At 31.5% G+C, this 27,725-nt stretch overlaps 4 protein-coding genes across 8 annotated transcripts; 2 read left to right on the top strand and 2 right to left on the bottom strand.

Moving 5' to 3' along the window:
- Window positions 1–353: 353 nt before the first annotated feature.
- Window positions 354–6,052, bottom strand: Osi21 (Osiris 21). Its single transcript, XM_088232728.1, has 5 exons — window positions 6,007–6,052; window positions 4,369–5,024; window positions 3,799–3,994; window positions 3,085–3,304; window positions 354–668 (listed from the first exon to the last, which is right to left on the bottom strand). The coding sequence occupies exons 1-5, from the start codon at window positions 6,050–6,052 to the stop codon at window positions 578–580; spliced, it is 1,209 nt and encodes a 402-aa protein (XP_088088854.1). The 3' UTR covers window positions 354–577.
- Window positions 6,053–8,850: 2,798 nt separating this feature from the next.
- On the top strand, window positions 8,851–11,524 carry LOC148277561 (putative RNA methyltransferase CG11342). The gene is made up of 2 exons (XM_088232726.1): window positions 8,851–8,990; window positions 10,772–11,524. The coding sequence occupies exons 1-2, from the start codon at window positions 8,988–8,990 to the stop codon at window positions 11,489–11,491; spliced, it is 723 nt and encodes a 240-aa protein (XP_088088852.1). The 5' UTR covers window positions 8,851–8,987; the 3' UTR covers window positions 11,492–11,524.
- Window positions 11,525–16,924: 5,400 nt separating this feature from the next.
- Window positions 16,925–20,839, bottom strand: LOC148277560 (BPTF-associated chromatin complex component 1). 4 transcript variants are annotated; one of them, XM_088232729.1, is made up of 5 exons: window positions 20,628–20,793; window positions 20,463–20,554; window positions 19,933–20,034; window positions 19,658–19,832; window positions 16,925–17,167 (listed from the first exon to the last, which is right to left on the bottom strand). In XM_088232729.1, exons 1-5 carry the CDS (start codon window positions 20,646–20,648, stop codon window positions 17,060–17,062), a joined length of 498 nt encoding a protein of 165 aa, XP_088088855.1. In that variant the 5' UTR covers window positions 20,649–20,793; the 3' UTR covers window positions 16,925–17,059. The 4 variants fall into 4 exon arrangements, with proteins under 4 accessions (XP_088088855.1, XP_088088856.1, XP_088088857.1 ...); XM_088232730.1 differs by having other exon boundaries at window positions 19,647–19,832; window positions 20,628–20,773; XM_088232731.1 differs by lacking the exon at window positions 19,933–20,034 and having other exon boundaries at window positions 20,628–20,839.
- An 887-nt stretch (window positions 20,840–21,726) lies between these two features.
- On the top strand, window positions 21,727–27,411 carry Nufip (nuclear FMR1 interacting protein 1). 2 transcript variants are annotated; one of them, XM_088232723.1, is made up of 5 exons: window positions 21,727–21,760; window positions 21,875–21,956; window positions 22,188–22,653; window positions 24,586–24,871; window positions 25,735–27,411. In XM_088232723.1, the coding sequence occupies exons 3-5, from the start codon at window positions 22,276–22,278 to the stop codon at window positions 26,646–26,648; spliced, it is 1,578 nt and encodes a 525-aa protein (XP_088088849.1). In that variant the 5' UTR covers window positions 21,727–21,760; window positions 21,875–21,956; window positions 22,188–22,275; the 3' UTR covers window positions 26,649–27,411. The 2 variants fall into 2 exon arrangements, with proteins under 2 accessions (XP_088088849.1, XP_088088848.1); XM_088232722.1 differs by lacking the exons at window positions 21,727–21,760; window positions 21,875–21,956 and adding an exon at window positions 21,998–22,104.
- Window positions 27,412–27,725: the final 314 nt, after the last annotated feature.

Here is a 27,725-nt window from a genome sequence, read left to right as displayed (position 1 = left end):
TTGCGTTTTTTTTTTTCATTACAAATATTTTGGGTTTAGTTTTTTAATTTCTCATTAATTAAATTGAAAGTAATATTTATCGTGGTATTTTAAATGTCTGTATATTAAAAATAATAGTTTTAATCCCCGTGTTTTTTTTTCAGAAGATTTTTATATCACAAATGTAGGCTTTATTACATTACTTTATTTTAAACCAAATTGGGAGTACTTTTTTGGCACAGATAAATAAAATTATCCGTTTCTCGGCGCAATAAAATTTGTCGTTTTTATACATTAAAACAGACCATCGACTTGTAATTTCATAACATTGTAAATAAGGGTTTAAAAGTACGCATAACATGCAAACGCCACAATTTCAATTCATTTTTTATTATTAAAGACATAAATAATATACAACAGAAATAAATAATAAATAAATTATTATCCTAAGGTACAAGTAATAAGTAACAGTTGAGAGTATTTCATTATTTATAGCACCGAATTAATATAACGATACACAGCTCATAGTGGTCAGTCAGGCAATTCCATCATCGTTGCATGGAGGTACCTCACAGCTGTACACGAGGTCTGGAGAACCTTAAACAGTGGATGATGCGGACATGGTCTGGTCGTAATACCTGTAAGGATCTGCGGCGGCCTTGGATGGTCGGACTACGTAGTAATTCCTCCTGTAATCATTCATTTATCCAATATAAGTCAACACTTTTGTTTGGGGCGATCCGACTGTCTCACGACAATATATTAAAGAGAGTTTCCAAAACATCGCATAACACATAATTAATAACAAGTCTCCACTTTAAATTAAACATAAAGTGATAGGACTATACGATCAGCACGGGAATGCATGAAAATATTAATGAAAATAAATATGAAACAGTCGAATATACATATTTACTAGTATCATCACTTTTACTATAATATTTTATAAGGTAATTCAACAAAAATACATACTAAATAACATACAATTTGAAGTTATTCGTCAATACAATTTCACATGCATATAGATCTTCAAATAAAGAATTAAACAAAATAGATAGAATTATATTTGTTGTTTTATTATGAAATGTATTTTTTAAAAATTCTTATACAGAATACAATACAATGGAAAATAAGTTGTACCTGTGTACTTAATAATTATAATTATTGCTTCTTATCTTATATTTTTTTCACAAACCATAATTCTTAATTACTTTTCTTTTGGATGAGTAAAATAAATATCAAAGTAAACCTGACAACCACAAGTCCAAAAAATGACAAAATTTGTTTACGTTTAAAAATGTGTTGGGATTTGTACGTTTTTAAATGGGTGGGATTGAAAGTGATGGTGCAAATTAGAGTGTATAATTTATATTAGAGTATAAATCTTATATATTATGACTTTTTTTTAAAAGTTGTACATATCTATAATTTAAAACATATTTTTCTCAAACGGTAGTCTACGAGTAATTCTGGCAAACCGATATGTAAAAATCTATATTTTATTATAAATGCTACATTTTTAAATATAAAATACCATCATTCTTAGTCTGTGCTATTTAAACTTTTTGAATGTACACATAAAAACCATGAATAAATCATACAAATAATTCTAAGAAAAATAATACCAATAATCGTACATATCATCTTTTATTAATTGCGATTGCAGCCTAATATACGATTATTTAATTACATTAGTATAGTTTATAATAAAATATTTATTCAAAAGAGTGTTTTCACACTAGAATATTTAATAGTCCCTGGACTGGTACCTGAGGCGAAAGACTGATCATCTTACCTTCATGTAACATTTTTTTATCAAGATACGCTGCAAATGTTGTACCAATGCAGTGCCCTAAGTGCTATATTGATTTGCAAGAGCCTCGTAATATCCGTTTGCAGAGAAATAGTTAACGTAGGTATGACAAATATATCCTTAAATAAGTATTTAAGCATTTAAATAAACACGATAACGACAGAATTCAAAAAAAAAGTTTAAAGCGTGTTTTAAATATTCCTATTTATTTCCAAACGCATGCAAACTTACACAATGTAGGTCTTTTATTATGCAAAACACTTTTTTTAAACAATTTTTTCTAAAATGCATAATTTATATTTTTTGAATTAATTATTGAAGTAAGCGCCTTTAATATACAACTAAATTTAAATGTATTTTTATCAATAAACATCATAACGTTTTTTCATTTTGTGATTCAGCTAATTAAATAACTGCATTCCGATTAAGGTTTGAATCTATGCACATTATCGAGGCAAGAAAACTTTGTTCCTCTTTATATGTATCTTCAATTATGGTGAAATCATTTTATTTCAATCATAGCTAGCTGTTTATTTTTAGGGGATTATTTAAATATAAATCTACATGCATTGTCAATATGTTAAGAAATTTTTCATTTTTTTACTTTTGATTGCAAAATACATTTAATTTTTTTTATAGATTATGAAAATTTTTGTGTATGTGGAATTTTTTATGTAATTTATTTTCTTTTATTTTTTTGTTATATTTGTAAATATAACACGTACAGCATAAATCATATTTTTTAGGGAGGTTTGTCCATTACATTAAAAAAAAACACGCAAAGTATTTTCTTTTTTAAATAAGACGCAATAGGAAAATTTCAGGTTTTTTTTAACGTTTTTAAAATAATAAAGGTCTATGAAATACTGTTGAGTAAAAAAAAAAAAATTGCCAACTATTAGTAGAATAAAAAATGTTTTTAAATTTGTAATTTCGAAAACCCCCAAAAATGGTCATTGCATTGGCCACGCCCCTAATATAACACGATTCATGTTTATTTGTTTCCGGTCATTGAAACTCGTTTAGAACATTATCACAAATCTTGACGTCACAACAAACAAGGCCAAACACATCGCGTTTTTCTAGCAACGTATTCATATAAAATTTCTTTTTTACATTTATCTATTAAAACATTTCGCTGCAATATCCATATTGATTTTAAAAATACAATAAATTATTATATTTCCATTTCATGTATTTTTATCGGTATTCGTAGTACCTATGTGATATTTTCCTATTATATCATGATTTTTTTTTAAATCCCACTCACGGGTGATTCTAGTTATTTTTACCTGTTGTGACCATCAGCATGGACCTGGAAGGTGGTTTCTCCATGTCCTCCATCATGGCTGAAGAGTTTCTTCAGGGCGATGATACCAGCAATGGTGAGGGCTACTTTACTGGCGATGAGGGCCTTTCCAGCGATGGCAGCCAGGGTTTTAAGAGCGATACCACCCACAACACTCACAGTGGTGATAATTCCCATCAGAAGGTATGGAAGCACCTTCTTGCCTGGAAAATATCAAATTGAGCAAAAAACACAAATTAATGACGAAATCTGCAAATCACATAATTTGAATGTAATTTTTCTCAGCCCTGGTTGTTCTAATTAGGCCTTGCCTGTGGTACAAAAGATCAAAATAAAAGAGGTTCAACATCTGTGTTGAAATGTGTGAAAATCTTTTGCTAAGCAATTCATATTATTTGACGTATATTAATTGTCCTTTCCATTTTTATTATAGCTTTCGTATAGTTTATAGTAATAATTATTTAAGTATAATACTTTTCTCAAAACTTAAATTATTTTTTTTATAACAGACAAGTTACTGCTATATTTATAATTATTTAATTATATGACCTAATCAACAAATAAATAAGTAACTACAAAAACAATACTATTGTGGTAGTAAGCATCAAATGGTATTATTTTTAGCATAAATGCTTCAAGTATGAGTTTCTTAAAGTTCTTCAGGAGAAATAATAATGTTAATGTATGTGTTACTAACTCTTTCCTCGTCCCTCGCTGGCGAGATCCATAGTCAGGGTGTGAGTGTCGAAGAGCTGTTGGAACTTATTTTTAAGCTGAGCATCCAACCTCTCCTCAGGAGTCATGGCTCCGAGTCCTCTAGGCTCAGTATTGGTGGAAGGTTGGGATTCATTCTGCTTTACCAGCACTAAACCGTCAGCCAGCTGGATGGAGTCCTATAGAAAACATAAATGTATTAGTGATTTTGAACACATTCATTAAATATTTTTTAATAAATTAAGAACATAAGCTTTTTAATAATTCGAATTTCTAACATATTTTTTTTTACAATATTTAACAACTTAGCAAAAATACATATTTACGAATTATTGCCGCTTTCAGATATTTTTAGTTAAAAAAAAATGAATATTTCAGGGAGAACGTAATGTAAGTTTGAGTTTCTAATAAATTTTAAACTCTTTATCTATTGCCGGTGAAGATCTTTTCACAAAACATAAACTATAAACCAAATTTTGCATTTCGAAAACAAAAACACACAAATACATACGAAACAACACTATTTGAGTAAATACTGAATTTCACAATGTACCTGGTCGATAGCCCTGCTCAATGCATTGATAGCCTTAGATTTCAAGCAGTTGGTCATTTCAGCGTTAGAACTGCAATCGTCGTAGACCTTCTGGAGAACGGCGAATTCCGCTGAAGGCCACCAGCTATCCTCGTCGGCTCTGGCACTCTCTTCATCATCATCAGCCTTGGACCTCCGAGCGTTCAGCGAATTGCTGCCGAATTCCCTGAAGGAGGCTTTCTTCTGGTGCCCGTCCTTGGAAGAGGGGCTCCACTGGCTGTCTTGGTGCGCGTGCGCCAGGACGAGCACGCACAGCGCCAGGAACGAGGTAATCCGAAGTAACGAGCACATAATGACACACAGCACTAACTTGACTATCGAAGGTACGGATGAAGTGCGACTACTCCAACAGACTGTGCGCCGCGGTATATATGCCCCCCGCAGCTCTGCCACCGCCACGCCGCCGCCGCCGTCGCTCGAGAGGTCGCCCTGAACCGAGAGCTGCTTCCAGCGCCAAGTCCGGTATTCCGCACCAATTGTTTCGTGTTTACTCTTACATAACTGAACTTGAAATTCATTACAAGAAAACTTTTCTAGCGTGCTTTTCTCTTTGTAGAATGCCTTTGAAAATATGTCTTCGTGTCTATCGATATATCGATAGCGTGGTGGCGTGTTAACTAGAAAGGTTTCGTATGGCGTGTGATTTTAGGTAAACATATTTTTACTTTAATTTCGTTGGTAACAGTAGCGTAAATAATAATGTTTTTTATACTCATTTAAAACTCTATTGGACTTGTAACTTCTTATCCTTGTTTTTAATGTTTAACTTTATTATAATTCATTTATTTAAATATTTTATCTACAACATCGTAAAAACATCTTTTAATTTATTTTTATATCCATCCTGCTAGAAATTAAACCCAGGACCTCAAGAAAATAACACAAAATAATATTTTGGCACTAGATACGAGTAATTACTTATCATTATAACGTTGCTCCCCGTTTATCTTACACAGCAAATTACAAAATATTTTTCGAACATGCATTATATATATATATATTCTTTTATCTAGGATGTATTATGTGCCGATTGCAAAAAGTTATCAAGAACATGCTATGAATCTTATATTAACAAAACATAACTTTCTGTAACCAATTATCTTAAAAAATATGAATCCAGTATCTCTAATGTTTTTGAATGACATTAGTGGAGATGACCCACATAGAGTAGCTGACTTATTTGCAGATTATTTTAAAAGTGTTTTTAACAATGTTATAACCGATGATGACATTGCTTCTATGGCCTTAGATGGCGTCTTGAATACATCTAGTTGCCAAATTACTCTTAATGATGTTATAAATAAAAGAAAAGCTACAGACGTTAGTAAATCCGCTGGTCCCGATAATATCCCACCACAGTTTTTGAAATCTTCTTTACCTATAAAGCTAAACCAACTAAAAATATTTTTAACACTTCATTATGCTCAGGCTATTTTCCAAATAAATGAAAATCTAGCTACCTAATCCCAATATTCAAAATGGGCGATAAGAATGACATTACAAACTACAGGCCAATCTGTATCCTGTCAACAATACCAAAGTTATTTGAAAGTCTTGTTCTTGATAAAATATCGGTGCAAATGAAGAGCGTCATTGTACCTCGGCAATATGGTTTTACATCAAATAGATCTACCTTCACTAACATGCTTACATATGAAAATAATGCTAGTGAATCACTAGGTAAGAAATAAAAAATTTACTCTGTTAACACTGACTTTTGTAAAGCCTCTGACAAGGTATTAGTAAATTACTGTTTACTCAATTATGTAATTTGGGTTTTGGAGGTAAATTTTTAAGCTGGTTGATTAGCTACTTGAATGATAGAAAGTTAATTGTTAAAGTGAACACTTTTTTCTCTTATTCTTTTAATGCTACCGATGGTGTACCTCAAGTTTCTCGTTTGGGTCTAGTGCTTTTTTTACTTTTTATCAACGATTTCACACAAAAATTCAATGACGTCATTGTCATTGTAAAATCAAAAAAAAAAAGATTTGCAAAGATTGCCTTTCTGTTCGAACAAACCTCGATTCTCTGAATGAGTGGTGTAAATAAAATAATATGTAATTGAACATTAATAAATGTTAAATTATTCGCTTTCATCAAATAAAAAAACCGCTTATTTTTTATTACAGTATTGATGGTGTTAATCTTTTTTCAGTATCAGTGATAAAAGATCTCGGGTATTTTTCTTTCAAAAATTATATTTTGTACATCAATGAAATTTCAAGCAAGGCATTAAAAATGTTGGGTTTTATTTTGAGAAACACAAAAAATTTCAAGTTCATGAGATCACTAAAAATACAGTACTGTTCTCTTGTAAGAAGTTATTTGGACTTTAATTCATCAATATGGTCATCTTACTATAATATTTATGTTTATAGTATAGAAAGCATAAAACATAAATTTCTACCATACATTAACTACAAATTAAACATTCCAATACAAAATTTGAATAATGACTACTTATTAACACTGCTTAACCCAACGACGCTTTCTGAAAGAAGAAAAATTAAATGATTTCATTGTGCTGTATAAAATGGCAAATTCACTTTCTGACGTCTCAAAAATACTTGAATTGATATATTTTAGAGTACCTGCTGTCAACACTAGGAGTACTTTATTGTTTCATTACTCCAGTACTTCTTCCAACCAACACAGCGATTCATTGATATCGAGACCGTATAGGTTATGTAAATGTAATACTTATGGACTATGGAGTGGCTGCAGACATTCTTTCCAATACTTCACTATGTGTTTTACAGGTCCAAAGTATCAAGTTTATTTGTAGCAGCTCGTCAAACTATTATTGGTAATTCAATTCCATAAATTCAAAACATGAATATTTCTTAACTACGATTTCATTGTTATTTGTAGACTTCTTATGTGTCTACTTTTCTATATTTTCAATATTTTATATCTTACTGAACTTATAATGGTTAAATTTCAGAAAACTCGTTATGTATTTGTATGTTTTCTTTTCAATTTGTGTTCTTCTATTTTTCTTTTTTACTGTTGTAACTATTTAAACATCTAACTTATTTATTTACTTATGTTATTCACTTTTCACCTAATTATTTAATCACATATTTTATCATTTTCTGTCTCCAATTTCTGTTACTTGTTTATTTTTATTGCCATACTAGTTTTTATTTGCTATAATGTATAATTGCATTTAAGTATTGGCAAATACACATTTTTTAATTCTATATTTTTTCGCGATAATATGCTTGCTTGATTATTTAGTTACACTTTCTTTACTTTGTTTTCTTTACATAATTTTTTCACTAACTTACATCTTTGTATTTTTTGTTTATATAGGTAATTGCCATTTTTTCTTGTTTACCATCATTTTTTTTTTTTTACTTTGTATAACTTTTTTATTATATCTATTCTAATTTTCTAACTTTTTAACTTTTCTAACTGATTTCATATCTGTTTTCTGTGCATTTCGTGTTTTATTTTTAAGTATGTTAGCGGGTATTTTATTATTTTGTAAATGCCCCTTGAGCGTTAATGAACAAAATATATAAAATTATAAAAAAATGTTTTATTCAGTTATTATTAAACGTCATAACGTGCGCCACTGCTACATGAAATATTGAAATTAAAAAAATGTAGTCATTATATCGTTGACTTAACGCGTATAATTTCTAATCCGTACTTGGTACTGAAAAAAAATACTTTTACGTTGAATAATAATAAGTACTTTTATGAATAATTATTTTTTTAATGTTTAACTTCACCTCGAAAAATCCCTACCTGAAATTGAAAGTAAAATCAATAAGTTTAATAGAAAAATATCAAGTACTACGTACTACGAATACGTATAAAAATGTATGAAATGGATTTAGAATAAGTAATTGTATTTTCAAAATCAAAATGTATATTGTGGAGAAATGTTTTCATTATTACTCTTTAATGCCAATCTGTAAGGGCTTACTAAAGCCTGTTGATTGGCTTTGAATATATATATATATATATATGACTTTAAAAAGAAAATATTAAAAAATATGTCACTAGAAAAACGCGACATGTTTGGCATTGATAGTTGTGACGTCAAAATTCGTGACAATGTTCTAAACAAACTTGAATGGTTTGGAACAAAGTTGAAAATGAACATGAATCGTGACGTATTAGGTGCGTGGCCAATGCAATGACCGATTTTAGATGTTAGGTACTAATAAGAAGCAAAAAATTATCTTTTTTGCTGTACAGTATTTCATAGACCCTTATTACATTAAAAATGTTTTTTTTTAAAGTGATGGTGTTTGATGATAATACAGGACTCTTCTTTATCGAGAAGTTGACGTTGATATAATATATATTATTATAACCTGAAACCTGACAGCACCCAGCACCTCAGAGATAATGTAGAAATATTACTAGTTCAGCACTTGACAGTTGTCAGCCGGCGAGGCGCCGTGACCGTTTTTCACTTTGACAGTTTAATGACAGCAAATAAAAAAAATTCAGTTTTGCTGTTGCTTTATGTTATGGGCATTACTGTTAACTTAAAAATATTTTTAATAATCTAATAACAAGATAGCATTCACGAATGTCAGCATAATATTCAAGGGACGATGGTAATCAATTCATTTATACTTAACCTATCATCTGCATCTAGTTCTAATCCACTCTCACTAATTTCTACAGGCAATGCGAGTTATTTACACATATTTATTTCTACAAAACTCTAAAACACTGCTTATTAGCCGAGTATAAAATTGTTTTCTCTGATATGTTACATTATATACACAGTAACAAACTATACTCATTGCTTTTTATGACATTTCATGTTCCTAAAAGAAAGATAAAATTAATGTAAATTATTTTGTAGATTCAATACAGTTGGATACATTTCCTTAAATAGAATATTAGAAATCTTAAACCTCAAGTACGTCTGTTGTGATAATTCCAGGAAGCTAATAAGTCTAATTATTATATTCATCTTAATTCTATGATTATATTATTCAGTTATCAATCCAAAAGACGAGTGAAATATTACAATATCCTTCTGTTTGCGTATAATATTGTATTTTTTATTTATGAATTTTCAATCATGCTCTCGCCTTTTCTATCGTGTTTTGTCACAACTCAACACAGGCCCTTTGATCTCACATAGTTCGGGATGCATTGCTATTTATGTAATCATGTAGGTAATGTGTGGTGAATAAATAGAATTAAATTTAAAAACTGTTATAATGAATCCCAGGATACGAACCTCTATGCATATCTCCAGAGTACCTATATATTGAAATACCCTTAATAGAGATATCTTTACGAAGACAAATAAATTACTTGTAAATGGTATATAGGAGTTTAGGCATTTACAGGGCTTATAACCTTTCATTAACTGGTTTGAGCCTCTTTTTAAGCTCCTTTTTTTCAATGAATAACCCACTAAACCTCGATATGGAGGCTTGTCAGCAGGTAGAAAAGAAGGAAAAGGAAGGAGATAATGAAATATACACTACAACACCCAGATCAATTGAGAAAAAATCTTTCTTGAAGTTTTTTCTAGCAACTGGCTGGAATCGAACCCGTGACGCCCGTTTCACAGTTGGCCATCTAACCAACTGCGCCACGGCGCCTGTCGTGAATGTGCAAATATGTATCTTCCTCCTAGTAGGTGCATTTGGCTATCATGCGTGTGCGACCCCATTCGATTCCCAAAGGGGTTAAGGTGAATTTTTCGAAATCATATATCAACAGAAAACCTCTTTCAGAAGGTAATTCCAAGTTCCAAGCTTAGACATTTAAAAGGCTTACAACCTGCTTATGTTCGAACGAATTCTTACAACTGTTGAATTTTGTGAAGTAAAAGAGCTGAATATTTTTTCTCTAAGGTATATTACAGCTGATGAATTGGCATCCGATCAGTAATTTATTTATTTATTTTTATTTATCATCTCATAAGAATGCACTTTGCAATCTGCTTACTAATACAGTTCCCTAGCAACATTAATGGTAGATAGCATTTAGCGTAAATAAATGTAACATTATTTCAAAGCAAGATCTAGAAGCATATACAAAATTATTTGATGTACTTCATTAATTTATATGCTAGATTCTTCATGCCCACGGTACTCCAAAGAGTGTGTATTGGTTTACTACTGAGCTAACGATATGAAAATGGTTAAATAAATAAAAACAGAATTATATAAACAAACTGTAAACTAGATTTGTATAAACAGAAGATATTTTAATAGTAGTAAAATAATTATATATTCTAGACATATCAATAGTTTGGCATGTCCTTTGTTTTTAGCTATCGAGATAATCAATGATTTGCTGTTTTTTGTCTATAAAAATAACAAGCCTTTATAAAATATACTAATTGCACATTCTTCTGTGTTTTTTTTAGACGGATGGTAGTTTATCCTTTAAGGGAAATGACCCAGGTGCTGTACAATATGGAAACTTTATCAACTACTACCAGTTTCATCCACCCGAAAGCAGAATAAAAAGTTTACCAACTCACCTATGGAACTCAACAAGTGACGCAGAGAATTATGTGGGGCTCGATATTGGATGCAATAGTGGAAATCTTACTCTCGATCTCCATTCATTTTTATGCAAATACACAGGATCAAAAAATGTTTCACTCTTGGGAATAGACATTGACCCGACACTTGTTGAAAGAGCTAATAGTAATAAAATTGATAATGTATCATTCGAATGCCTCAATATTATGTCCGATACAACTGAAAACCAACTTGATAAATATTTGCTCCAATTCGGCAAAGAAAAATTTGATGTGATTTTTTGTTTTTCTGTAACCATGTGGATCCATCTTAACTTCGGCGATGATGGACTTAAAAGATTTTTAACATTTCTATGCAAAAAGGGTGAACTCCTAGTAATAGAACCTCAACCTTGGAAATGTTACAGAGCTGCAGTAAGAAGAATGAAAAAATCCAACGAGTCATTCCCCATGTACCCTAGTTTAAAAATTTGTCATGATGTAGAAACACAAGTACAAAATATTATTCTACAAACAAATTTGTTTAGTAAAATACATGAAACTGTGTCTTCTGAATGGATACGAAAATTATATTTTTTTAACTGTAATAATGTATTATGAAATAATGAAATGTTATATAATTCTTACAATGCCTACTACATTTTTATTTTCCCATTAAAAACAAAACACATTTATCACATCAATTTTACCTAACATATTACAACAGAGATGAAAAACATTTTAAAGAAGGTAATATAGAAGTCTGGGCATCTACAGGGCTTATGACCTGTCATTGGCTCGTTTAAGTGGCCACTTTACACACTGAGTAACATTCACCATTCTGCCCACATTTGAACATCTATATTCCTTAAATTCTTTCATCTGTTGATGTTTGTAAAATAAAGTGGCCACTTAAACCAGCCAATGACAGGTCAAAAGCCCTGTAGATGCCTAGACTTCTATATTATCTTCTCTAAAATGTTCTTCATCTCTGTTGTAATATGTTAATATTTACAGCTCCCCAGGGAGTTGAATCCAGTCCTTGTCCACAAAAATTTGGAAAAACTCAAAATATTGTTGTTAATTATATCACATTATAAAAATTGCATTCTACCATTCAGTAAAGTCGCGAAAAAAGAGTCCAAGAGCATACATGAAAATTTAGAGATAAAGTTTGTCTTAAATAATAAAATGCTGACCAAATTATGAATGTCATTAATCACATAAAAAAAAAAAATATATTTAACTCCAGTTTAAATATAAGGGATTAAAACTTTTAAATCTTAAATTCAAGTTTTAATATAAAATTCCTGCCTAGATTTGTTTATGGTTATTAGCATCATTGATTGAGCCTGTAGTATCTAGTAGGGTCCGGACGAGTGTCACTCGCCCACTGTATTACAAATCGTCTTAACACACGGAGGTTCGTGGTTTGTGAAAAGCTTGACAACTGATAACATAGTGGATAGAAGGATGATGAAATGAAAAGTTTACTTTGACTGTCTGCCAAAATTTAAACATAAAACAAAAATCCGGTATACATGGCACCTTTCAAGTAATATTTTGATTACAGGTTAGTCTTAAGATTTAGGTACTAGTTCAGGGTTATCGTTGAATATTACATATTTTTAGACGAAATTGAGAATTCATTTGGAGTACCTGAAGCATGGTAACTTTCCTTTACTTTTCTTTATAGTCATGATATCGTCGGTGTTTTGTAAAAGGGCAAAAATCATTTTAGACAAATTTTATTTCAATGAAAAAAACATACTCTCTGCACTAGTATTGTTATGTAAAAAGGGGAAATTTGTAACTCCACAAGTTTCGCTCGTATAGTGAATCTGTAATAGCAAATATCCCAAACTCGTTCAGCATGAAAGCGAATATAGGATAATCGCCCTTACATGAAACATTCTGTAATAACCACAATCAAATTATCGCGATGTATTGGCGAATATCTAAAATTCGCCATCAATGCATACGTATTTAAATATTCATTTTGGCATTTCCGGCGCGGCCACAAAACAATAAAACTAATCATTCTTTCTTTCAGTCCGTGATATTTCTTAAGTTTGTTAGAATGTCCTTATAAAAATGATCTGAGAACACTGGAATAGTACAATCAGATAAGCGAGGAAGACAACCATCAACAATTCAAACATTTTCTAAGGACGAGATCTCTAGTAGAGGACATATTTTGTCGGTGCCAGCTGTTAAATCACATTATTGTAGGAATCCCTCCAGGAAAAAATACTTACCCGCAGACCTGTACATGAACAAAAGTATCAGTTTTACAAAGAAAAATGTGCTGAGAATAATAGGACAACAGTGTTGAGTATTTCAGTTTACAAAAAATACTTTTGGGTACTCTTACAATTTCAGTTTTCATAAACCGAAAAAGGATACATGTAACACCTACCAATGATACAAAAGCCCTACCGCAAAAGAAAAATAAGTGGAATGTGGAATCAGTGGAGATGCATAAAAATGACTCAAAGCGGAAAGACAGCGCGTGAAGTTAAACATGAAGCTGTTCTTAAAGCAAAAGAAAATTTCCAGCATTGCATCATAAATTTCGACAGTTAATTTAGCCAGTGGTAGAGTGCCTCTGAAGAAAAGTATCAGTTATAAAAGAAAGATTGCAACATACAATTTGACAATCTACAATGTTGTATCCCATTTTTAAATAATCCGTTGTGTCATCTTCATTAGACATAATAAATGGCATTATTGATATTAAGTTAATATGCAATATATCACTCTAGAGGTCACTTCACAATGGTAAATTATTTTAACCATGGGTCGGAAATCCAAAAATACCCAATATAAAACTATTACGAAAAACATGCAGTATATAAAGAAACTGTTATATAACATGCTTGAAATTGTAATTTCGCTTTATAAAGAGAACAACATTTCGTGATATTGGAAAAATCGTTACTCGACAATACAGTACATTATAATAAAGGTAATAAGAAACTTCAGCCCTATGGGAAATTGGATACAAAAAATGTTTTCTTGCGCGGGGTAAAAATTAGAGCATTAAATTGTGCGGAAAAGTTTCTTGAAAATCTACGAAAAAAATAATAAAAATGCACTACTTTGATTGACGTCACTGGTTCATATGAACCAACCAATGGTGCGAGAGTTTGGAAGGATATTTTGTTGGTTTACCGTAAACGAACGAATGGGAAGAACTAACAGGGAACAACCTCTGACGTCTCACGCGGAGTTGTTTTAGAAATACAAAACTTTAAAAAATCATAGCGCTGATAATATAAGTAAAAATTATTTATTTTTTTGGCTAGTTTAACAAATTTTTTTTAACAAATAAAAAAAAGACGCTGAACTTCCTCATTCGAGCAAAACAGAAAGTGGGCATGTTACAAATAGGCCACAAGTCGCTTCATACAGCTTGCCCACCACGTACCGCACACCGCATCTAAGGACATAAGTCTCCGTGGCGGTGCCCACATACACGGAAAATTTGCTTGTTGTCAAACGAGAAAAGCTGCCCGAAGGAAATCTCTGAAATCTGGTAGCCTTAGCATCTTTGTACTGAAAGAAAGTAATCCAGAAGTACATGTGTACTTCATCGGATTGAGAAAAGAGGGAAGTGAATTCTTCACTGACTGAGATTAAATTGATTGGACATGATCAATTCACCGAAATGATTACAAAACTTTTTAAAAGCCTTGAAATTATTTTTGGAAGCCACCAGATCTGTATATCCGACAGGGCCTATAACAGGGCCACGGATAGTAGCGAGAAGCTCCATTCGGTAATCATAGAGAAGAGGAAAGGGACAAGACCACAGGATGTGTTAAGAAGATTGGTTAGGATATCCGCAGCAGCACGAAGTGGAGTCAACAATATTAAAAACAAATATTTTTTTATTAAATTTACCATGACCTGATAAAAACTGCGTAGTCCAGTGATCGGGGATAACACAAAAAAATTCTAAGCGCTGACGGATTGAAGGAAAAAAAAGAAAGGTAACTCATTCCCATCGCGATTACCAAGCATCAAGAAGATCATTTAAAGTATAAAAAAAAATTATTCGATTGAGACATTCCTTCAGTTGGGAGTAGACGGACGCCACCGATAACAGAGGAACGCCTTTTTTTAGGTGGAAATTTGCAGATCATCGCTGAACCTCCAAATCCAAAGGAAACAAGCCCGTTAAAACCAGGAGTGCACCCGTCAAGCATGTTCTATATGCTCTAGAAAGAGCCAGAAGAGGTTGCCTTTGTCTGCTTAAAATAATTTGCCTGAAATATTGCAACTCACATCGGTGTGCCCAACATGAACATGACTTGATGATACAATGGAATTGTGGGTTATATGACATTTTAAAGAAAATCCTTAGTGGCTTCTGTAGTGGAACAACATAAGGGTTTTCCGGAGAGTGCAGAACAATAGAATGAAATAATTATATATCATGCAAAAGCATTATGAAAGCAAATTCAATATTTATGGTTAAACCGCTGAACATTCCTGATTTGTGGGTCAGACGGATAAAGAAATGTGCAGCGAAAACAAAATTGATGATGAATTAAATCCTAAATTTACTATGTATTACTATATCGCCGACTGTTGCCTGCTAGTTACTATTATTATCAGTCTTTGGTTAAATAATTGGATCCTGCAAAAAAATGTCATCCTTTCTTAAGGACAGGTTTAACATAATTAGGGAGACAGTATGTATTCCACAGAAATCTACTGCACTGAAATAACATGAGTATTATAATGGGTTAAAATAGAAAAAAATGTAGATTTAAAACTTTTTTCTTTTACCAAATAAACATTATAACCCATATAAAATGTGGAGGAAAAAAAATTATCCTTACAAATAATACATTTAATATCAGTCCCAACAGGTAGATAATCTTATTACCAGCGTTGCACTGGTAAATATCTAACAGCAAAACTGCATGAATTTCAGTTACAGCAGTAACACAAATTTTAGTGAATAGTGAAAGAAAAAAAAAATTCAAATCTTTTTAGGTGCTGGGTTACAACAGATAAGAGGGTTTTTAAAAAAAAAACATTGAATTACTTACACCAAAACATCATAAAGTTGATGCATCAAGTGAGTCATGATCAATTTCCAAAGTTAACAATCTACAAATTATCAAGGGTCATTTTGGAGTGTGTTTGAACTTATTAAAAAAAACGCTATGTATTTACATGGTCTTACTATGTATTTACATGGTCCCATAAAAACGGCAATTCTTGGCAAAGATCCCTCCAATGGACTGTTTGCGAGAAGTGGACAAAAAACCCTAAAAGTACCAGTGACATGCAACAATTTCAATGATGCAGATGTTGAGCGTAAAGAAAAAATCCAAGAGGATACATGTTGCACAAAATTGATTGCAATGAGGCAATGGCTGCTGACAAGCTAGGGTGCAGAAACAATGACACTTTTGTGACAGTCAGTTTTGATTTTCCTTTAAAATTCAAATAGTGCAAGCGCTTAAACGCAATGATTACAATTGGCGCAAAAATTTCTGCGAGACAATGCTGGAGCAGTTTCGTAGGGTAAACACTATCTTTTGGAGTGATGAAGCCTATTTTCATTTAAATGGAAGTGTAAATAAGCAGAATTGCCGCTATTGGTCACCTAAGACAAAACCCACGTTCAAAACATCAACTTCTCCAACGAGTGACACGGAATACTGTGGCCAGATTCCAAGAGTGTGTTCGACGTGACGATCAACATTTAGATGAAATAATTTTTTAGAAATAAAACCAGCACGACTCTTCTTTGTAATGGTTATTAAAATAAATTTATATAATTTGTAGTTTTTTTTTTATTTAAGTAATCCTAACTCTGCCACCGGACATATCATAATTGACCCAAAAATTCAGCCCCTTTTAGTAATTGGTTCACAGATATTACCCATACTAAAATAATTTTTCCATAATATCTTAAAATTAGTGAATTGTCATATTTAAAATTTACCTTTAAAGTGACGATATGTAAATCCCATTAAACATTTTTTATGTCATTCTGTGCGATTCCCAGCAGGAAATAAATAATTAAAAAGATTTTAGAAAAAAACATTTTTACTCTCCTTAGTAGTTTTCAGTATTTTTTTATCACATACATAAATTACAAATCATACACTTAATGTAAGCTTATCAATATTATTTTCTATTACAAACTAAAATATTTTAGAAATGTCAGCCAGTCACTTCTTCATGTCCCGCTTCAAATTCTAATTTGACATCAGTGGAGAGTCCTTCTACATCAACTTCAGATTCTGGGGCATTTAACATGTTAAGGGTTACCTGGGAACAAAAAAATACTTCATGTTAATACCATTCAATGATTATTATTATTAGGTACACTAGCAGCATCGAGCTGATGGCTATACAGTATACAATCTAATAATGTACAGAACACTAATTACTTTTTAGAATAAATGAATGTGTATTTGTGTTCTTATAATTTACACAAATATTTTTTTTTGGGGGCTATTTTTAATGAGATTAGTATCTGATTAACATTACTAACTCACTATTAGAAAATGGGAATAAAATTGCGGTAGAGTGGGGTTCGAACCTCGGACCTCTGGCGAGTCTGCAGCACTAACCGCAGGAACACAACCCGGTTCCGTATTACATATTACATTTATTTTCAAATTATTTATTCATTTACATGATCTAGTAGACACAAGTTCCAACTCATATGACTAAAGTTCTGTGTTGAGTTAGGGCAGATAGAGTACTAATACAACAAACATTATTTGTAAAAAATGTAAAATAGACACAGCAAAAAAAAAACAATACAAATTTATACAAAATGAAACACTAACAATGTTCCTGCTCATCTAGTCGGTTTTTTAATTCAAGTACTAAACGTGCACCGATCACTTCTCCGGGAGGCTAATCGATCGAGTCACAACTCTGTCAGTAAGTCAGGTTCTGAGGTTGGATGTGAACAATGCAATGTTCAATTTCAATGAAGAACCTCAGAGATTGAGAATGATGTAATGTACACTCACATTAAATGAAATATTTTATCAGGTCTAGACGTACAGAAATAAAAATTAACTTTCTTTACTAAAAAAATTTCTTTCCAGTACATTAAGACAGTTGTAAATATACCTACATCTTATTTTTAAATAAAACTACTAAAGCACAAAAATAAAAAGATGCGCAGAACATACAGGGCGTAGAAATTATTTTAGTTTAAACCATTTTTGAGGAATTTTAAGACATTTGACTATAGATAATAAAACATTGTAGATTAATTATTTTATCTAAGGCATGTCTATTTATTTATTTTTCAATTGAGTGGGAAAGTATGGACAGGGTTTACATTCAAGGTGCACAGAAGGAATGCGGTAATGTGTTTTGATGCTGCCCGGTTGAGTTTCGATAAAAATTGGCACCTCGATATTCAAGGGAAGTGGAATTAAAACCCTAAATTAATGTTTTTGACCCGATAGCTATACTCCGGTAATACTGAAAGAGAAAATCGGGTGGAGATTAGTACGCATTTTCCGACCATGCCTGATGCCCTGGATTCGATTCCTGGGAAGGCTGATGTGAAAAATTTATTTAAAAGGGAGATTTTCGTTGCAATATTTCTACCCTGAACTCAATCTGAAGCGCAAGATTAATCAGTTTGCCTCTTAATAATAGTCAAGATTGGCTGTATTATAGTACCAATTCAGTGCCCTATGAATCACTGGGTACAGATAAACATATAATTAACAGCTCAAATACCAAACTAGCAAGACGCAAAATGTAGCCCAACTAAAAACAACAAAATTGCTGATGGGTTGCAATTCTTGGTTGGGTTATTATATTATTACATTGGGCATTTGATTTTAAACCAATCTACCAGCTCGCTGTGCCTATTTGTTTGCAAAAATCGTAATTTTGTTCTATCATATCAAGTACTATGTTTCTAAAATTTTCTATAGAGTTTCTATAAACAATTTATTAATTGTTAAATATTTTTTACAAAAAAGCCCATGTTGAATTTATTCAGTAAACTGTCACTTTATTTTAATAAATATATCAAAATACTGACAATGGTGGTAATTTCATTACTTGAATCTATCCCTAAATACAATTAATACGAACAAATACAGTACCCGGCATTAAATAAAGTAAAGAGACTACCGGCCTAATCGGCTATCTTCGGTTTTGTAAAGCAACAGCGATGAGGAACTCCAAAGTCAGCAGTCTCTTTCTTAAGCCCGGTGGACTTTATTAACTGCCAGGTACTGGTACTTACATTTATCATTATATTTATGAAAAAAATACATTTATTTCTCAAAGTCTAAAAACACTAAATCTTAAAATCACGATCTATTGAATGCGATTTTCGGCACTGCTATGACGCCAACAATGTTGTTTGATGACTGATATGAATTAGTATATTCAAAAAGTAGTAGGAAAAATCCGTTAAAAGCAAACAAGGACAAGGTAAATAACGTGAATTCCGCTTGAAGATTCTGAAGCTCAGATCTCAGTTCCGGCATTCAACGGAAATTGAGAGCTGAGATCTACGCACAGGCATTCGAGTAGTTAATCTTCCTCATTTATGTTAAATTTTTTTTTTATAAAATCAAGCATCTGAGTATCATTAAGTATTCAACATAGCAGATATTGTCAAATGTTGATAAAGCATTATATACATAAAATTAACAAAATTTTATTTGCGCTATGGAATAAAAAATGTTTGTTTAATGCTGGGCACTGATTAGAATATATAAAGTTAGTTAATGTGGCCTGCGGTGCAATTATTCGCTACCTCGTGTATACCTCTGCGCTCTTTCCCATCAGGGTCTGTTGTTGCGGGACCTGGCTTTGTGTTCCTGGCTGTGTGACCTGAGCTCCTCCTTGCTGAACCTGGCTTTGGTTACTCGAAACAATTTGTCTGACGGGAATACCCGCATCTTCAAAGGCCTTTTTCTTCAGTGTCGTTCGGATCTGTGACCTGTGTAAAATTTCAAATTATAAATTAACAAAATAAACCTTAAAGAAATTGAGACATTCGGCACTATTTATGATAATGTTGGTTAATAGTGTTAACTTACACTGTTCTACTTTTTATGTGTTGGCTGAGTTTATTTAAATCATCAGCAAAGTGATGAACACACGTACGGAGCATCTCAATTTCTTCATCTGTCCATTTACTCCTAAATATTAAAGGCAACATTAATTTCATTTAGATAAATAACTGAAGTGCAGAATACAACTTTAATACTTAAACTACTGAAAGTTGATCTCTGTGATGTTTGCAATTGAGTGACTTTTCAAAAAAGAAACATCCTTGGGTGCCTGTAGTCATAAAAACGGGACTTGTTATAGGGATCAACTAATGGCAGCCAGCAGAAGATTATTAAATACGCTATTATAGAACAAGAGTATCATTTTTAAATAAGTCATGGGTAAAAAAGATAACGTGAATGATGTATATTGATAACTAAGCCGTCTAGAAGTGAGGTCAAATATAATAGCTTTAAATTTTCTGTTTTCTGACTAAACACTAGTAGATTCGGTGATAAATGTTGTACAACAAAAAAAAACTTTTTAAACAAAATTAATAGCTATAAACGAGACTTACCCAGCGGGTGAGTCCGCCATAGGATGCAATTGCATTGTCATTTCTGCCAATTTATTGAAAGCAGCCCCAGCCTCAGTGAATATCTCTCCAACCTGAAAATTAAATTTAGGTTATTTATTGGTACAAGCCGTTATCACCAGTATTTAAATAAATTCAAAGATTTACCTTAGCCGCCGAGTTATTCATGATAAATGTAATGTTGATTGGAAGTTTAAATTGTCAAAATATACTAACTTTCACCGGACTATCTTAATAAAAACATTGTTTTTATTTCAAAACTGACCAAGAGAAAAATGACGCCGCTAGAAAGAGACAAAAGAAAAATGGAAATGAAATTAGAAATTAGTCTATTAATGTTGCTAGGTCGCTACCAACTCGCTACACCGCACGAATGCTGGCAATGCTGTACGCCTTCTCGCCAGTTCTTAAACAAAACCATCCACATTATTTATGATTCATTTTAAAAATTACATTAAGTTTGCAACAATTTACTTTCAATTTTTTCCGTTGACAGTTGGTTGCATTTTCGTCTTTGCAGCCGACAGGGAACTCTGGAGCTAATTTAATTTACCGACATCTTGTGCTCAAATCATTCTCACGACTACTCGTAACATGTAATATATTTAAAATATTATTTATGTATACCTTTGACATTTTTACTTTACCATAGTTTCTTTCAAATTTCGCAAGCAATATTATTAGAGTCATAAACCAAACGTTTTTTTAAATTGTATTTTTAATTATTTAGAAAATATTTCAACGTTATATAAGAAATCAAATTTGTGCTACTGCATTGAATATTTTCTCACTCATTATAGATAACAAATAAAGGTACTATCTCTGATTAAATAGTTCTGGATTGAGTGCCTATGGTGTAGTTTAAATATATATATATGTCTAATCTGTATTTTTTATACATCATGTTTCTTATTTTACTGTATATTAGAATAAACTAAATGTTAAAGTGTTATTCCAGATTGCACTTTTTTCCAAAATAATATATTTGTATTCTTGTATTATTTATGTATTTTTATTTCTGAGTATTGTAATATATAAAAATCTTGTGTTTTTTAAAATAAATATTTCAAAATTAAAGTAATTCTCAAGCAGTTGTAAATAATTGTGTTATAAAATAGGAATTAAAATGTAGTCGAACGAAGTTCAAACTTTTGAAGTTAGAATGTTGACATTTCAAAACAAAATAAATAGCTAAAACACGCATTTATGAAGAGAAAAAAGAAACCAAGCTCCCCAAAATGGGCAAGCATTTTTGGTAAAAGTAGGCAATATAAGAATGGGTAAGAGTAAACTACGATCACGATCTGCGTGTGCAAAGTCGTGGGTCATTTATTTTTATTACTTAATACCTTAGTAGTAGTATGCGTATTGATTACCTTACCTTCATGTTACAGATAATCGAAATATGCTCCATTTAGTTTTTCAATGCAGTGCCACTAGGTGAAGAAGGGGAAATAATGCTGACGACTTAGATAGGTACACCCGTTTCCAATATACTATGTTTTTACTATAATACTACATCTGGCAACACAAGTATGTCATTATTGTCATATTTTAATTTAAAAATCCATGCTTGATTTTTCGATAGTTGAAAAAATTTCCTGAACGTTGGCAGCAGTTGACAGTTAGTAAAAAAATATTTTTTAATAGAGTTTTATCTTCAATTTTTCTATAATTTAATTGTTGTTCATTTATGATCATTCGTAGTTGGCGTCCATTGTGCTAATATAGATACTACAAGACAAATAATTTTGAGTAATTGTTTGAATATTACCGAACATCTTTTAACTTAACGATGAGCGACCCATTTCATCGTCCGCCCATATTTTTTCGTCCTCCTCCTTGCAACAATTTTGTGGGTCGAATGCCATGGGGGTCACCTAGGCATCCCCATCTAAAAAATTATCGCCCTCCATTTTTAAGAGGACCCTTCGGAGCAACGCCTGAAAGTTTACTTTTACCTTCCCACATGCAACCACCCCCAATGTTTGGGCCCAGGGGAGCTACTTTGCCACCTCGATTGATGTCTGAATATTATCAAAGAGGAAAGTCTCCGAAGTTCAACTCTGACCATGCAGATGAAGGAGATTCTTCAAAACAGTTCTGGTGCGAGCCCTGCGATAGAGGTTTCAATAGCAAAGAAATGATGGACAGGCATAATTCAGAACACCAGGTTAGTTATTGTATGCTTTAGATGAAACACGTTATTTATGATTTGCTGAGAATCAGTGACATTCCATATTTCCTTCCCAAAAATGTTTTCTGTAGCAATATATTTGAACTGAATCTTACTTAATTTAAGAGTAACTGAATTTGGCAAGTAATTTGTAAGAGATAGCAAATCATGATTTACATGCAAATATTTAAGAAAGAGATTTATGAGATGTTTCAACAAACATATTTTCTTACTTCACATTTCTGTTAAACTCATTACCATAGCTAAGAAACTGGCGCCAGTGTGAAAATTCTGAAAAAATTCTTCATAATTTAATTAAGTATCCACATATGGTGGCCTCTGTGGTGCAATGCCTAAGACACTTGACGCTCGCACGGAAGATTCCGGATTCGATTCTTGATTAGACCACAAAAAATTTATGCAATTTTTCTCAAGCCTGGGTGTTCTGTGCTGTATTGGGCCTCCTGGCCTGTTGTGATGCAAAATAAATTTTAACTATGTAAATGTTATACTTATATAAGTTGGACTGTATTTACAAATGACACAGTATATCTGCTCTGCTTTTCATAGTTACAGTTAAAATAAAAATATTTTAATTTTTTCATTTTTTTTTTTTTTCATTTCATTTCATTTTTTTTTTGCACCACAACAGGCCAGGAGGCCCAATTACAGTGGTGAGTTACACTACAGAACAACCAGGCTTGAGAAAAATCACATTTTAATTTTTGTGTTCTCACCGGGAATCGAACCCGGAACCTTCCGTGCGTGAGTCAAGTGTCTTGACCACTACACCACGGAGGCCGCCAATATTTCACATCTCTCATGGTGGAATTTTCGGCATAGTGTCACGTCTGAGCACGATAAAGTCAGCAATTACACTATGATTAGTATAATTCCTATATATAATGGCTTCAAGGTTTTTATTGCACCTCTCTATTAAAGTTTTTTTTTTAATCCGCACTTAGATCGACATCACATCGAAACTTACACACATCGGAACTCCAGCGCTGCTCAAATATTATTTATTTATTATTATAACTAACGGCCGTAGCCAATTTGTACAAAATTAAAGTTAAATACAAAGTTATATATATATATAAAGAAAACATAGTTAATTGTTATGATTAAACTCAGTAAAAGTAATGTGTAGTAAAAAAAAGAATAAAAGATTTACAGTAAAAGAGTGAAGTATAGAAGAAAAGTAGTAAAAAAGATATGTATTTTAGGTTTGTAAATCTTACATAGGCACAAAAATTCAGCAAAAATAAAAATAAATAGAAATTTATATGAGTTTATTATACAAACAGACCGAATCCCCGGTTCATCGGTTATTGTTGCAAAGTCGGTAGTACTTACTTCCTATGTACAACCGAATGAGCATGAACCCATCTAGGTAGCAAGTATGACTGCTTGTATATATATATATATAATGTTTCAGGGTCTCAAACTAATTATTTTATTTACTCTATCTTAAAATTAAAGAAAATACATATTAAAAATCAAATAAAAATGTTGCATATAAAAACTAAAAACAAATAGAAATATTATATAATATTTCTATTTGTATACGTATACACATACATACATACATATATATACATTCATATATTAAAAGCAAAAAGGGTATTTATTTGCATAAATATTCAATGAAAAAACTGAAACTGGTGTATTACTCTCCTTACAATTGGTTTTTAATCATATTTTCTTTTCTTATTGTAATTCAATGTCAAAAAACTTTTCTACTTTTACTACACTAGAACAGTACGTTTCAAAATTGTATTTTTGGTTTTTAAATGTATGCTTACAATTTATTTTATTTTTAATAACATATTTTACCCACTGGTTTAGTTGTGCAAAACAATAATATTAGGAATGTTCATGCAAATATTTATCCGCTTTAAAAATGTATTTTTACTTGTTACATTTCAGAAATGTGGAATAGACGGCTGCTCATTTACAGCACATGCTAATATTGTAACAAAGCATATACAGATGCAACATAGAACAGGATTGTATGACAAAATTCGAAATATAAACACACCTGAAGACATCGAAAATTGGATTAAAGAGCGGAAAAAGAACTACCCAACCAGAGAGAATATTGAAAAACAAAAAGCTCAACAAAAAGAATCTTTTGAAAGAGGCGAAAAACTACAAGATGATAAAAGTCGATTTAATAATAACAAATCCAATAGAGGAAGAACTAATAGTAGAGGTTTGTAAACTCTTTATAAATTGATTATAATATTTATTCAGTAGTGTAAAAAAGTTAATTGAAATGTACAGATATAATAAGTTGTTAAAACATTTAAGTTTAAAAGTGAAATTCTTAAAGGAAGTTCATTGTCATTTATTATATAAATAAAAGACGAGTGATACTTTAATCCACAAATTTGGAATATCCAGAATAAGATACCAGTCTTGAAGATGTCGCGAAAGCGATGAAACCGGTCACTGGATATTCCAAATTTGTGGATTAAAGTATCACTCATCTTTTATTTATATAATAAATTAAGTTGTTAATTTATGCCACTAAAATGTTTTTAACATCTTGTAATATAATAACATATTTCAAAAGTTCAAGAAACTTATTATTGTTGGAACATACATATTTATTGTCTTGTTCAAAAACCACTTCTTCTTCCTTTGCCGCTCCTACCGGAGGTTGGTGAGCATCATTCTGAACTTGTTACGATCCTGGGCCAGTCTAATTAGCGCTGCTGCATCTGGCACACTGAACCACCGTCTAAGATTTCTGAGCCATGATGCCCTTTTTCGTCACATACCCCGCCTCCCTCTATCCTTCCTTTCTCAATAAGTTGGAGGTGGGCATAATTCTCATACTTATAAAAATCACTAACAAAACCAAATGTAGCCATTTTAGTTGTGTTTAGATTTTAATATAAATTTCAATAAACTATAACTAAATCCACTAAGCATCTGGTAAAATAGTAAAATATTATAAATTACATAATATTTATCTATTTTTATTATCCTCTCTTGGTTCCTAAGTCCATTTAAATAAGATTCTTATGAATGAGTTGAGTTTTTCTGTAATAATTTTAATTATGTTTTCAGAAAATAAATATCAAGACCGTAAAAGTAAGTTTCATAACAAAAAATTGGAACAAACAAACTATTCAAATCAAACTTCTTCCACGAGTATTAATTCACCTAAAATTGAAACAGAGAATAGAGAGACACCAAGATCAGAAAAAAAATATGCGAAGACAAGACCCGCTATTCAAGATATATCAGATTTTGATGAAAATAAAAAATACTGTAATTTAAACCCATTTAAAGGAACAAGTGAATTAGTTCGTTACGATTTGATTTGTAATGATCAGGTAGTACCTGTTGTAAATGATTTAGATATTGAAGATCATGAATGGCAGGAAAATGATACTAACAAAACCATCAAAAAGGAAAAGTTGTCTGTTTGTAATGCGTTAAGTAACTTAATGAGTGCATACGATTCATCAGACGAGGATAGTAATGACACTTCCTTTGTAAAAATAGGAACTCGCAACATAACAGAAAAAAATAATAAAGAAATATCTTTAATGAAAAAACAGCAATCTTCTGATTCAAGTGATATTTTACTCCCACCAATTCCTAAAGATACCGCTTTGATTATTTCATCCCTATCAGTTCTTAATGATGCAGAGAGTGATGGAAGTGGGCCAGAAGAGATTAAAAATATAAAAATTCAAGAAGAGTTACCTCCTCTTCACGAAGAATCTTCAAACCGTAAGCGAACTAGGAAAAGAAAACATTCCAGTAATGTCAGCAATCCTTTACTTGAAAAATTACCTCATGCGGTATCTAAAGAAAAGACTCCAAAGGACAAAAATGTAAGAAAAAATAATTTTCGGAGAAGAGTTCCTAAAACACTGTTAGAAAAACTATTGGAAAAAGATATCAAGAATGAACGAAATACAGTTTTGCAATGTATTCATTACATAGTACAAAACAATTTTTTCAATAAATAAATTTATGGAAAAATTTCCGTTCTAACATTTTGTATTTTTTATACTAGCTCCTTCGTATGATGATAATACTTGTGATACATAATATTAAAATATTATTTGTATTCTAAATTCTACTAAGTAGGTTATTAAAAATAGTTCGTGTCAAATAATATCCTTCATATTGAATGCTGTAAATTTCTTCTCTTTTCGGTCTTAATTACTCTAGTATATAATATGTTCGTTGTTTTTTTTTATTGATGATTGGGCAGTGCTTATTTGTCACTGGTATGCCCAACCTAATGAATTTTAAGCATAAATAAAATCTCAATTATGTTAAATAACAAAGTACATAAAAATATTACATACTGTAAAAATTGGGTCATACATAGCTTGATGTTGCAGATTTTTAGACCGTAAACACACTGTCTCACCACTCCATTCTTACCAAATGAAGCTGGTAGCAATGTATCTTAAGGGTTATTAGGGTGCATTTAAGTTAAAATTATATTTATAGTTTGAATGATTACCACATTACTTTTCTGAAAACTGTCTTATCGTTGTGTAATAGTGATGTATGTATTTCTCAAATTGTATTTATTTGTTTAAATGTATTTTAAAGTATTCTGTTTAATGGTGAATTGATTATTTTTTAAATTTCTACCAGATTATTGAGTTTTTGTTTAGAAAAAATGTTTGTCATATACCACAATGAATTATTACATACATATTTTTTTAGGTTTGTTTTAAGATTTTTCTAAAATAAATCATTGCTTTAGTATCAAAAGACTGTGTTTTTAAAATTACCATACCTATATTGTCGGCATCGTGGTGTAGTGGTCAGTGCGTTTGCCTACCATGCAAGAGGTCTTGGGTTCGATTCCTGACATGGTTGACCCAAAATATTTATTTTAAAGGGTGTTTTTTCACTAGAATATTTCACAGTTCCTGGACTGGCACCTGAAGCGTAAGACTGACCATCCTGCCTTCATGTAACAAAAAATGATCTATATGTGCTGCGATTGGTGTACCAATGTTGTGCCCTATGCACCATTTTTTAAATTTATTCATTCATTCAAAATTACACTAGTTTAAATATTA

The sequence above is a fragment of the Micrasema longulum genome, unplaced genomic scaffold (genome assembly GCF_059751315.1).
Source record: "Micrasema longulum isolate JH-2025_06_02 unplaced genomic scaffold, ASM5975131v1 h1tg001012l, whole genome shotgun sequence".
NCBI classification, from domain to species: Eukaryota; Metazoa; Arthropoda; class Insecta; order Trichoptera; family Brachycentridae; genus Micrasema; species Micrasema longulum.
Note: the sequence above shows the minus strand (reverse complement) of the source record. Positions and strands in the feature narration are given on the sequence as shown.

What these genes read in the sequence shown, in the direction of transcription:
- Osi21 (XM_088232728.1), bottom strand. Translation starts at nt 6,052, where the DNA reads ATGTTAGTGAAGGTAGATCTATTTGATGTAAAACCATATTGCCGAG. An exon ending in CAGCGAGGGACGAGGAAAGA is followed by an intron (nt 3,305 to 3,798) that starts GTTAGTAACACA and finishes GATATTTTCCAG; the next exon opens with GCAAGAAGGTGCTTCCATAC. An exon ending in CATGCTGATGGTCACAACAG is followed by an intron (nt 669 to 3,084) that starts GTAAAAATAACT and finishes GAATGATTACAG; the next exon opens with GAGGAATTACTACGTAGTCC.
- LOC148277560 (XM_088232729.1), bottom strand. Translation starts at nt 20,648, where the DNA reads ATGAATAACTCGGCGGCTAAG. An exon ending in TGAATAACTCGGCGGCTAAG is followed by an intron (nt 20,555 to 20,627) that starts GTAAATCTTTGA and finishes TTTAATTTTCAG; the next exon opens with GTTGGAGAGATATTCACTGA. An exon ending in ATGGCGGACTCACCCGCTGG is followed by an intron (nt 20,035 to 20,462) that starts GTAAGTCTCGTT and finishes TTTAATATTTAG; the next exon opens with GAGTAAATGGACAGATGAAG.
- Nufip (XM_088232723.1), top strand. Translation starts at nt 22,276, where the DNA reads ATGAGCGACCCATTTCATCGTCCGCCCATATTTTTTCGTCCTCCTCCT. An exon ending in GGCATAATTCAGAACACCAG is followed by an intron (nt 22,654 to 24,585) that starts GTTAGTTATTGT and finishes GTTACATTTCAG; the next exon opens with AAATGTGGAATAGACGGCTG. An exon ending in AGGAAGAACTAATAGTAGAG is followed by an intron (nt 24,872 to 25,734) that starts GTTTGTAAACTC and finishes TTATGTTTTCAG; the next exon opens with AAAATAAATATCAAGACCGT.